Raw genomic sequence first — 11,771 nt, forward strand, 5'->3', positions numbered from 1 at the left:
AAATCAAACCTTTGGCTGACACACACAAAGTCTGTTGATCCTGGACTGACCTCGGCTGTCAGACGCCAACGGAGGACTCATTAGTGCCACGATCAGGACTTAAGCCCATTTGGGGCAGACGTGGATTTGATCGATTTGGCATTAAACAAGTCCATCAGCTAATGAGTCATGTCAGCGTGTGGGAAAGAAGTAATTTAATTCGCAAACAGCATAGAAGGCTAATATATTATTTGGACAAACATATTCAGATATTTCATCAGGCTCAGTTCCCCGTCGTGGTGATTTTTAGGCCAAATGAATTACCATTTTGGAGAAAATAATTCAGCCCTCAAAACTAGTTTCACTTAGCAACCTTCATTTTGATTGGCATGTCTATCATAAGTAGACTCGCAAATATCATAAGTCTCAAGAACACATGCTCAAAAAGACCATTTTAGTTTCAAGAACACCTTTTCGGATAAAATTGGTTGTCGCCAATGTTCGATACAAGCTACTGGAAGGAATTTTGCCTGATTGCACCACATTTGAAGCAGATATATTCGACAGTGTAGAGACATTAAAACAGCAATAATTATACATTTTCATCATTTGGTGTGGCAGCAAAGTATGACTTGCTGCTGATTACAAAGCTCGAATAACAACAAAAAGCCCAGAAATTTTTTGAAAATTCAGCTCCCTCAGCCAATTTCACATAATCATTTGAAATTTGGTAACTGTGTCTATCATGAGGAGAACCACAAAAAAAAAAGTCTCAAGAACCCATTCCTGAAAAGACACAGGAAGTCTGCCATTTTGCTTTCAAGTAGCTATTTTCGGTTCATTTTGACCATTTGGGGGGGGGGGGGTCTCGAACAACATCAACTCCATCGGGTTGTGTCCATTTGCTGCCAGATATACAGTATGAATTAACTCGAAGAAGGGGAAGAAATTAGGGATCCATATTTGTCCGAAGTAGAACCACAACAAGGTCTTTAAAAAAACACAAAGGAAGTCTGCCATTTTGTGTTCAATGTGGCCATTATTTGGCCATTTCTGGGGGTCCTTCAACGATCGACCTGTTCTATAAATAGAGTTCCAATTGCTGTCAAATTTGAACTGTGCATACTGACCATGTGGGTGCATTTGGAGAATTAATAATTTTTCTTATTGCGTGTGGTAGAAACAAAAGACTCACCACAGACCATGAAACAACAGCCCAAGGCCAAGCAGAATCTTCAATTCAGTCCCCCAAAAAAGTTTTACATGGCAACATGAAATTTGGTAAAAAAGTCTATTCTGAGTAGAACTACAAAAAAGTCTCAAGAACTCGTGCCTGAAAAGACACAGGAAGTCTGTGATTTTGGTTTGAAGTGGCCATTTTAGGGTAATTTGTGGACACTTTCATCGCCTTCATAGATTAGCTACTCCTACAGCTTTTGTCCCATGCTAACAAATTTAACAAGAAATTTAGACATATGGGCGATTTTAATGACTTGCTGTCAAATGAGAAACTCCTCACCAACAGACATTTATAGATGCAATGACACCGTTGTAGTGGAGGGCAAGATTTTCAGGAATTAATAAAATGAATGAATCAAACACCATATTAGAATGAAAGCATTTCCAAACCTGAATGTCATTTGACAGCCCCAAGAACACTTCACCACGTCTCCACTTGTTGCCTTGGTTACCAGTCTGAGACCAAACCTCATGAGTGATGTTTCCACGCCTCAGCAAAAGCTGCAAAAGAGATCAGGGACAACTGCAGATGCTGACAGGTGGAACTGCGACTTATGACAGGGCTCTCTGTACTTACTTGTAGTGAGCCCACGGTAAATCCGCCCATGTGGTACCAGAAGACCAGGATGCAATGTGGCCCGGTGGATGCAATAAGGGGCGTCTGGAGGTCGGTGACGTGGCCGTAGCCGCCGTTAGAACTGTCAGCGCACATGTACCAACCGTGAGGGCTGCCCCTGGGACCAGAAATGATTGAAGTGGTGAGTTAGCCCTTCGTTTTGGATAATCGACAGATAATCGCTAGAGCAATTTTCAATACATAAAATAAAGCACTGAGACATCTATCTTTATAAATACATATAAAATGGGCGGTGGTTGACTGGTTAGCACGTCGACCTCACAGTGCAGAGGTACCGGGTTCGATTCCGGCTCCGGCCTTCCTGTGTGGAGTTTGCATGTTCTCCCCGGGCCTGCGTGGGTTTTCTCTGGGTACTCCGGTTTCCTCCCACATTCCGAAAATATGCATGGCAAGTTACTGGAATACTGTAAATCAGTGGTCCCAAAACTACGGCCCGTGGGACGAATGTGGCCTGCCTCTGCATTTTGCCCGGCTCCCTGAACATTACAAGGGATGGGGTTTTTTGGGGGGTTGTTTTTGTTTTTTTTTCCCCCCAAGTCTGGCCACATGATCCAGACTTGAAGATGCATAGAACGTAACATACTATCCCACCCTTCTGCCTGTCAAGAGCCCCCCAAAAGGGTCATATCTGCTTATGTGCGGCTTTTTGGAAAACAATAAATGATGTCTAGACATCTCCTGTGATTGTCTCACACCAACACACACGCGCACACACACACGCACGCACGCACGCACGCACGCACGCACGCACACACACACACACACACACACACACACACACACACACACACACACACACACACACACGCTCTGTACAGTACAACATACATTGACATATGGATGTATATGTTTATATTATGCTGTATATACAGGTACATATACTTTGCATGGTAAAGGTGGGCGTGGTGAGCAGTGGCTCATTTGCATGTAACAGAACAGCACCCACAGAACCAAGTTATTGCAACATAGATGTTTTAAGTGGATGCTCACTGAGGTGTCATTCTTTTTCATTTCAACAAAAGAATGTCAGAGACTTTTTGTAAGACACCCGGGAAAGGTTTTCAATGGTGAAGAAAAGGCAAAACATGAAAAATAATTACGACAATGTAGATTAAAAAATATAAATTTGGTGTTGCTCACAGGGTGTGGTCGGTGACAGGACGATGATACTGCTCTCCGGCATGAATGCTCTCCCCTCGGTCGGGGGACCAGCGAAATGCATGCATAGACACTGGGGCCGGGACAATAGTCTCCCAACCGCATGTTTTACCATCTTCAAAATCACACTCCTCAGCCACTGCATAAAAAAGCAAGGAAATTAGAGTTAGGGTTTGGTTATGGTTCGGGTTAGGATTAGGAGTAGAGTTATGAAGGTCAATTAATTAGGTTTAAGGGGTTAGGTCAATGAACAGACAAGAACTTGATTTTAAAAAGTGTCTGGGTTTTTTTTTCCATTTTTACCACAGTCGCTTTCATCTGAGCCATCCGAGCAGTCGAGCCTGAAGTCGCACACTTTTTCGGGGGTAACGCACTCCCCAACCGAACCGCATGCAAACTCCCCTTGGGGGCAACGATGGGGCTGAACCGATGGCGTCGGCGTGGTCCCCGTGGGGTCAGTGTTGTTCGCCTTGGGGAGCTCACCTTTGTTAACAAGTGGCACACATCTTTAATGTTCAGTCGGAACACATACGCTGACCTCACAGGCGCATGCGTACCTTCATGTGGCACGCAGCCCAGGAAGGAGAGGTCGTCGATGGCGATGTCCCCGTTGAAATCATCTCCAACTGTACCTTCAATTACAATCTAGCCACAGGGACAAAAACACAACATTTTAGATGTGGGCAACAATGTAGAAGAAAACACCCGGAAAGCAAAACATGACTAAACTAGAGTCCATCCTTAACATTTAAGAGGTTGTGAAAACTTCAATTTGGCTTTGGTTTGAAAATAAGACTTTTATATGATTCTTGTTATTATTATTATTATGACGATGATGATTATGATGATCATTATTAAATATTATTATTGATTTTTGTTTGTTTGGTTGGTTTTTTTTAGGTGGAGGGGAAAGAATAGGTTGGGAAGAGCTAGACCGAAATGATTCATGTAATACGGTAAGACATACAGTATGCGCTCTATTGCACAGATCCTGCAGGCAAAATATCCACAACCAGCTATTTATATTCCATCTTGTCCACCCATCTAAATGCATGCACTGATGTATATCAGTGTGGAATGGATTAGCTGTGGAGTAAATAAATGAATTAAAAAAAAAGGACTTCCTGTTATCAATAATACTAACCCTGATGAAGGAGAAATCTTTAAGTGCCTGTGAGGTTATATTCGCTCATGAATTACAGCATCATCCATCACAGAGAGATCGATGTTGAACTTGTTACATAGAGATTAGTATTGGAACTCCGGAACTCTGGAGGACCACTTTCTGTGTTGATACGATTTGCAAAAAGTTAGCGGTACTCTGCTTCCAGGTGAACCTTGAAAACACTTCTAACCTTTACAGGTGAACATAATCGGTCCGTCTATAAACTTTTTGTCTAACTCTGTTCTCTAACAAGGAGCCAATTGCTAAATTTCACATGAGGAATATTACCTGGAAAGGTCGAGCGCTGGTGAGGTAAAGAGTCTTCCTGTGCCAAATATTGCCCTGGTCGGCATATCCGACCCACAGCAACTGGCCGCGGCCCGTCGATGTGGTCCTGAGATAGATGGCCAGGCAGAACACGTGCGAGCCAAACATGTGGTAGTGGAAGCGGAACACGCACGGTTGGCGGGTGTTGAAGGGTTTCACGCCGCGTCGATGGGTGGGCTCGAAGGCCGGGCTCAGCAGCACCGCCGTGTCCCTGAACTCCTGGGGGACGGACGACTCGATGTAGAGGTAGTGGCCGTAACTGGTGCCTAGTGTGTGGTCCTTCCAGGGCCCCGTGTTGAACGATGGGGTGGGGCCTCGAATGCGGGTCCAGTCGAAAATGTCGCCGGCGCCGTTTTGCTCCTGTTTCCAGCTGCACAGACCTTGCTCAAAGTTGCACTGCAGCTCGGGTACTGTGACAAATTACAACCCCAAAAATGTAAATAAATAATAGCAATGGATGGAATCAATTATTACCAACTGAACTGTGTTTGGTTAATAAAGTTTATAATCTGAATGGATGGATGGATGGATGATGAGTGGGAAATAGCAGGGATAAAATCTGGTGGGGTAGTTCATTTATGTGGGCCGTCTTGAAATGGCTGCCACCAAAATGGCTGCTTCAGACCGAAATGGCTGATTCTTTTCAGGCGAATCGTGGGTCTTCTCATGATATCTCCCAAGAAAAGGCAACATTTTAGGATGAAAAATCTCACTCACGGCAGCCCTCTTCATCTGAACCGTCCCCGCAGTCGTCCACCAGGTCGCAGAGCAGCAGCCGCTCCACGCACGCCCTGGTGCGTGTACAGTGGAAGTGTGTGTGCGGCGGGCACTCGGCGGCGGCGGGTGGCATGGAGCAGTTGTGGAAAGACACGTCGTCCAGCGCGGAGATACCGTCGAAAACGCCAAGGCTGATTTTAGCCAGTGCGATCTGGAAGGGCCGGGTGATTCGACCTAGTTGTACACTGACCCGATTCCAGCGGTTTCCCTGGTCGTAGAAAGTCCTCCATATGATGGTGTTGTTTTGGACTCCTTGGATGCGTAGGTACATGTCGGCGGCCCCGACTGATATGCCTGAGTTGTAATGCCTGAAGGGAGGAGATAGTGAATGAAATCTGGCAAAAGACAAGGAAGCTAGAGCTTTGCCTCACCAGAAGGTCATAGTGCACCCGGAAGCCGACTGCTGGAACCACGGTCCTCTGAGAACCGCCCTTGGATAAAGACTGCTGCTGTTCTTCAGTATGAACATAAAGTGACCTGTAATGGAGCAACAATTCATCTTACAAAGAGACCCCTGAATATCATTAATTTGGTGTTCCTCAAGATTCTGTTCCGAGACCTGACCTATTTCCTGTACAATAAGTGGCACAATGTGTTCCACTGTTACTAAGAACTTCAAATCTGTATCGCATGGAATCTGAACAAAACCGAATAGTATCCCAGTGCAAACCACATTTCATGATATGCAAGCAGATGTTACCCTCAGGAAATGTGTCATGTCAGTAAGACTGCCACTCAACAAGCTCATGGGACCAAAATGCATATCAGAAAACAGAGCAGACAGGGACGAAAACAACATATGGCGGACTATTTAGTTCTCAGGGATACGCTCGTACCCTCCGTGCTGTTACTGGAGTGGTCCGGAGGGGGTGGCCGACCATAATACTCTGGCGGTACATCCGAGGACGAGCCCCTGACCCAGTCGAAACCGTCACCAAGAGTGTGTTCGTACCAGCCGCAGGAGCCACCCTCAAAGTCGCACTCGGAGGCTGGACAAAGGTATAAAGGATATTTTCATGATGCAAGGTAACGATAATAATAATAAAAAATTACCAATCTGACAATATTGATCAAAAAACAGTCATAATACAGAATGTTTTTTTTTTTTTTTTTTTTAAATTCCAAGTTTGCTGAATTTTATAGTCTTTTTAATTTTATTATGTCAGTTTGAATCTGGGCGGCACAGTGATGACTGGTTAGCCAATTCGCCTCGCAGTGCAGAGGTGCAGGGTTTGATTCTGGCTCCGGCCTTCCTGTATGAAGTTTTCCCCGTGCCTGCGTGGGCTTTCTCTGGATACTTGGATTCACTCCCACAGTTCAAAAACATGCCTTGGAGGTTAACGGAACACTCTATACCACAGGTGTCAAAGTCAAGGTCTGGGGGCCAGATTTGGCCCTCACGTCATTTCATGTGGCCCGCGGGAGCAAATGATGTGTGTCAACAATCATGATTCTTGCTGAAATCTGTTCCGAAATGTCAAAATGTCATGGGTAATAAATAACATTGAGATTTTGCACCGGCACCCCGAGGGAAGCCGTAACTCCGAAGTGGCCCGCGTCAAAAAAATCAGTTTGACAGCCTTGCTCTAAATCCTCCCTAGGTGTGATTGTGAGCACGAATGGTTGTTCATCAATGTGTGCCCTGCACTTGGCTGGCAACCAGTTCAGTACGCATGAGGTTGGCAGAGGTGGACTGATTCATTCCAGCTGTGCACCTGTCTCTCATTATTCACTCATCATGATCACATCATGCACCAATAATGGTAACTTGTGACCTGATCACATCAGAAGCTGTCCACTGTAGTAACCGCTGTCCCTGAAAGGGGTAAGGACTCTCACTCCAACCATTCAGGGTTGGAGAGTTCACCTTGCTCAAGCCTTCGTTCAAGTTGCAGTTTTCTAGTTGTTCCATATTTTGCTCCGTATTAGTATTAGTAGTGTTCTCAGTGTGTAAATTTCTTCTCGGTTTGAATCTCACGGGTTTTGGTCCTCTTGTCCTTTTGAGACAAACTAATTCTGTTTGTATTTTCCTTGCCTTATGCAAGCACTTTTTGTTCTTCTCGTTTCATCCTGGTTTTGACCAGTGTCGTTATTTGTACTTTGTCGGTCTTGCGTTTTGTTCATAAACCTTTTTTTGTACCATAATTGTTTGTGGGGTCCACTCTTATCCGGATAATTCTGGAACACATTTATTTCATCACATATAATGCCTTTTACAATTAAAAGTGTTATATTTACTAAACTTGTAAGACTTTATTCATTTAATTTTCTTTTATTGTGATTTTATATTTATTTTCAATATTATTTGTCACAAATGTTTTATTATCATTTATACAACTTTTTCCTTTTTTTAAAGATTTAAAAGTTTAATTTTTTTTCCAATTTTAAGATAAATATATACATTCTCAAAAGTATTTCTAACAGGAAAGTTTGTTTGGATTTTGAAGAAAAAGACGCAAGTTGAATTCTTGAGCATTCAAATCTTGAAGTAACACTTTTACTGTTCATAATTCTTGTTCCAAGTATGTAAATTTAACCAAAATGCTTACGGCAGTTGCTTTCGTCGTCGCCGTGGGGACAATGCCGGGTGAAGTCGCACACTTTGTCCCGCTCTATGCACGGCCCACTGCCTCCGCAGGCAAACCAGGATGGTGGGCAACCACTGGTAGGTGGGGGCACGCTAGGAACGAAAACTATGAAAAGCAACATGTTGTAACGTTTTTGAAGTGTGACTATGAAAAAAAATGTTCTTAAAAATGTCAGTACATGGCACACAGTGGGGACTAAAGGAAATGTCATCAATGGCCAGCACCTCTGATGCATCACTGTCTGCCGTAAGAGTCCCTTGAATTACCACCTGGTGGACGCAGACACACACACACACACACACACACACACACACACACACACACACACACTGTATTTCTGTTTTTCAATTCAATATATCGATTCAATGTTAATTTTTGATTTGATTTCAATGTACAGTATTTGTTTCCATGATACAAAATTAAAAGCTGTTCATATTTATTTTTGCTTCATCCCCTGACGTCTGATGGGGGTGAGATCGTGCATGCGGTGACAAAGTCCACGGAGAGACTTTATCTGTGACTTTGGATCTTTATGATCTGCCGTATATGGTGTGTGTCCTCATGGGGGAGGAGGAACTGGAAGTGGCTTGGATTGAACAATTTTTGCTCATCATTTTAATTGTATTTCTCTTCAAAATGGGTTATCGTACTTTAGTTTTTTCTGAATTATTAAAAAATACAAAAAAACTTAAATGAACCCTTTCATGCACCCTGTAACCTGATAACATAATAAACTGTCCAGTGTAGTAACCGCTGTCCCTGAAAGGGTTAAAATATGTTAAATAACATCCAACAAATCATCAAAATATCTATTTTTGAGCTTTGTACTTTTGGCCAATACAAGAGGGTCTTAGATAATTTTCGAACAAAAACAAACAAATTAAACAAAATTACCTCTCGATAATGTTTTACAAAAGTGGGCAAAACAGGCACATTTAAAAAAAATCAATAACAGAAAGAATAAGAATAATGTAAAACTTGTACACACCTGAAAAGTGCTGTTGCTGGAAAAGCGGACAACAGCCCGCTGCCACACTTGCGCTGGATTGAACTGTTCCCAAAGCACAGTGCTGTGAAACAGTGGACCGCTCTCCATCAGAACCTGAAGAACTCCATGTTGGGCGGAGACGTAATAGTAGAAGCTCATCTAATAAGGACAGATGTAATGAGTGATAAAAATGTACACACACAAATTAATCGGATCACTGACAAACAGAATTTGGAGTTCAGAAGGTTGCCCAAGTGTGCACACTGTCTCATTATTGGAGTCATGGCTGTGTCCAGAATTAACCAGTCACATTCAAAGTCATGATAGATGGGAGTCAGCAAACAGCTGTTATTTTTTAAAGTTAACCCGAATTAAAGTTCTGGTGTTCTTGTCGAGTTTTCTTCACATTTTTTTTCTTTTGGGAAGAAGCTATATTATTTCAGTTGTTTATTTTTACTTCGCCTCTCAAAAAGAGTAAAATTGAGTTGTACATATTATAGGTCACAATAATAGTGGAAAACATTTTGAAATGAGGTCTTGGTCTTTTTTAATTTTTGTATCACAAAAACTCAGCACTTGTACAAGGGTGCATAGACTGTTAATATCAGACATACATGCACTGTAGTGCTGCCGCCGATTGTGAAAATGTTTTGTTTTAATGGGTACTCACTTATTACTCGATTGTGGGTTCTGAAAATGTGTTACCTGGCAGGTGTCAGCAGGTCTAAACAGAGGACTTATTAGTTGTGCTGTGGTAGCGTTTCCTCTTTGAGGCACAAGCGACAGGAAATGTGCTGAAGAATTGAACATACGTCTGAGTGAATCACACACATTCACTTTATTTAGAGTTTATAAAACAAGTTCTCAAACCTGATTGCTTGCCGGTGTGATCGTGTTGGATGGGCGCAACCGCCATTGTTCTGTTCCATTGAGCTAATGCTTGTGATGGCTGGATCAGGTCACAGAAGCTTTCGTCAAATTGACATCTGTTATAGTCGGAACCTGCAGAACAAAAAAAAAAAAAACAGTTTAAGACATGAAACACCCCAGTACTAACTAAGGTGTTTCATGTCTTTTAGACCTTTCCTAGCTGTTGCCATGTTGGTGAGCGTGGGATCCATTTTGATTTATGTTACCAAATATGGTTCCCTTTCCTGTGTAAACCAACTCAATCTACAAACCTTGATTCAAAAATGTGTCTTTTGTGCTGTTTTAACCCATGACAAACATTAGTAGATACAAACACATGCATTATCTTCAGTAGTGTGTGTTGTATCGACATACAGTGTCGCTCGTCGCCACCGTCGCCGCAATCGTCAGTGAAGTCGCACATGCAATCCTCAGGTAAATGAACACCATTAGCGCAGGTCAAGTGTAAACTGAAGCCAACGTCAGTCAAGAACGCCAAAGTCAAGGACGCCAGCAGCATTTGCCGAAATTCCCACAACATAACGGATGCCTACAAATGTTCTCTACATTACTTTTTATACCGGAGAGACTCTCGGTGTGACTTTGTGCTCCAGCATGTCGTAAAAGGTCATAAATGGCTTTTATGGCGCTTACTCAATACAGTATGTCTGCTTGGTTGATTCGAGACACTTCATTGAACCGATGCAAAGTGAGATCAAGGCTAAGTGGCTAGCTTGAATGGAGGATAAAAGATTTTCTGAACATTCTCTCCAGAATGTTGCTCATTTACTAAATAAATGATCAAATGAATAAATAAATAAAACCCACCTAAATAAATTGTATATTAATGTTCATATACTTGTGTATGCACCGAACTGGCTGTAGTTCATATAAAATGTCCACATAAAAGTCATATTTTTTCAAGAAAGTGTTTGTCAATTATTTAAGGGGGAAAACTGATGATAATTGAATCTTAGAAAAAAATGAAGAGGAAAAAGTTGCCCAGCCCAAAAGGTATAGATTGAGACATTGTTGCCATCTAGCGGTCAAATTATCGTCGTGATGCTGAGGTATACTGTATCAGACCACCCTTGACAATAATTTCTTTTACTACTGACCAATTGCACTTTTAAGACGTGCCATACGAGAATGTCACCCAACCAGTTTCTTGTTTATTATGACTGTAACACTACACTTGTAGGCTGTACCAGACCATCATTTTTGCAACATAGTCCTAGCCCATACAATTGATGATGCCTCCCAGAAGGTTTCATCAACTTGTGATACTTTCCACTTAGTTCTCACATTGCTGCCGGGTTGTGTGGCGTAGCAGGATGCATGTACACTTTTCACCTCTTGCCTCTGGCCTAATAAACACGTCTCTGAGGTGGCTGCCGCTCGAAAAATAGCCGAGCGAATGTCTCCTGGATATAACAACTGGGTGGGGATGACAACCAGGGGCGTCACTAGGTTTCAAGAACAAGGGGGGCTTAGCCCCAAGGGGAACACAGCCCCTTTAGGGGGGTCCGGGGGCATGCACCCCCGGGAGAATTTTTTTCGACATTCTGTTAAAAATCCATCAATTCCGTGCACTTTGAGAGCAAAATGAAGAGGCTATGAAGAACTACACACATCACATTAGTATACTCTTTACTATGATGGGGCTTCCTCCCCTGGACTTTAACTGGACTAGATAATAGAAATTATAAAGAGTTCAAAAGTTCAATCTTGGTTGTTCAAGGGAATTAGAAGGATGCCCGATAACAACCTATATGACAGTAGGCCTATATTCCTCTCTACCAAAATGTATTAATATATGCTTAGCCCCCAGAAGACGATGTATTTTGAGATGTCTGCCGTGATATGCAATTTAAGTTAGTACAATGAGATGCAAAAGCTTCATCACTTTGGAAAAACACAAGTTTGCTGCTTAATACTTACTGTAAGCTCCGATTGCATTTTGGGAACAGCCTTGCAAGTAAAATTAGCCTTGAGATCTGATAG

At 42.6% G+C, this 11,771-nt stretch overlaps 1 protein-coding gene across 3 annotated transcripts in view; it reads right to left on the reverse strand.

Moving 5' to 3' along the window:
• The window catches only part of malrd1 (MAM and LDL receptor class A domain containing 1), a 29,927-nt gene that overhangs the window by 16,975 nt on the left and 1,181 nt on the right, over window positions 1-11,771 (reverse strand). For 2 of the 3 annotated variants that reach the window (XM_019876052.1, XM_019876051.1), the window contains exons 2-15: window positions 9,729-9,860; window positions 9,564-9,652; window positions 8,859-9,017; window positions 8,049-8,139; window positions 7,832-7,975; window positions 6,119-6,271; window positions 5,654-5,759; window positions 5,223-5,590; window positions 4,467-4,915; window positions 3,571-3,658; window positions 3,317-3,496; window positions 2,996-3,152; window positions 1,796-1,952; window positions 1,609-1,719 (exon numbers count right to left, since the gene is read on the reverse strand). In XM_019876052.1, coding sequence (XP_019731611.1) covers window positions 1,609-1,719; window positions 1,796-1,952; window positions 2,996-3,152; window positions 3,317-3,496; window positions 3,571-3,658; window positions 4,467-4,915; window positions 5,223-5,590; window positions 5,654-5,759; window positions 6,119-6,271; window positions 7,832-7,975; window positions 8,049-8,139; window positions 8,859-9,017; window positions 9,564-9,652; window positions 9,729-9,860 — 2,384 coding nt within the window. Of the gene's footprint in view, window positions 1-1,608; window positions 1,720-1,795; window positions 1,953-2,995; window positions 3,153-3,316; window positions 3,497-3,570; window positions 3,659-4,466; window positions 4,916-5,222; window positions 5,591-5,653; window positions 5,760-6,118; window positions 6,272-7,831; window positions 7,976-8,048; window positions 8,140-8,858; window positions 9,018-9,563; window positions 9,653-9,728; window positions 9,861-10,142; window positions 10,562-11,771 lie in introns of those variants that run through there. The other variant, XM_019876053.1, reaches the window with a different exon arrangement.

The sequence above is a fragment of the Hippocampus comes genome, unplaced genomic scaffold, assembly GCF_001891065.2.
Source record: "Hippocampus comes isolate QL1 unplaced genomic scaffold, H_comes_QL1_v1.1 scaffold60, whole genome shotgun sequence".
Taxonomy (NCBI): domain Eukaryota; kingdom Metazoa; phylum Chordata; class Actinopteri; order Syngnathiformes; family Syngnathidae; genus Hippocampus; species Hippocampus comes.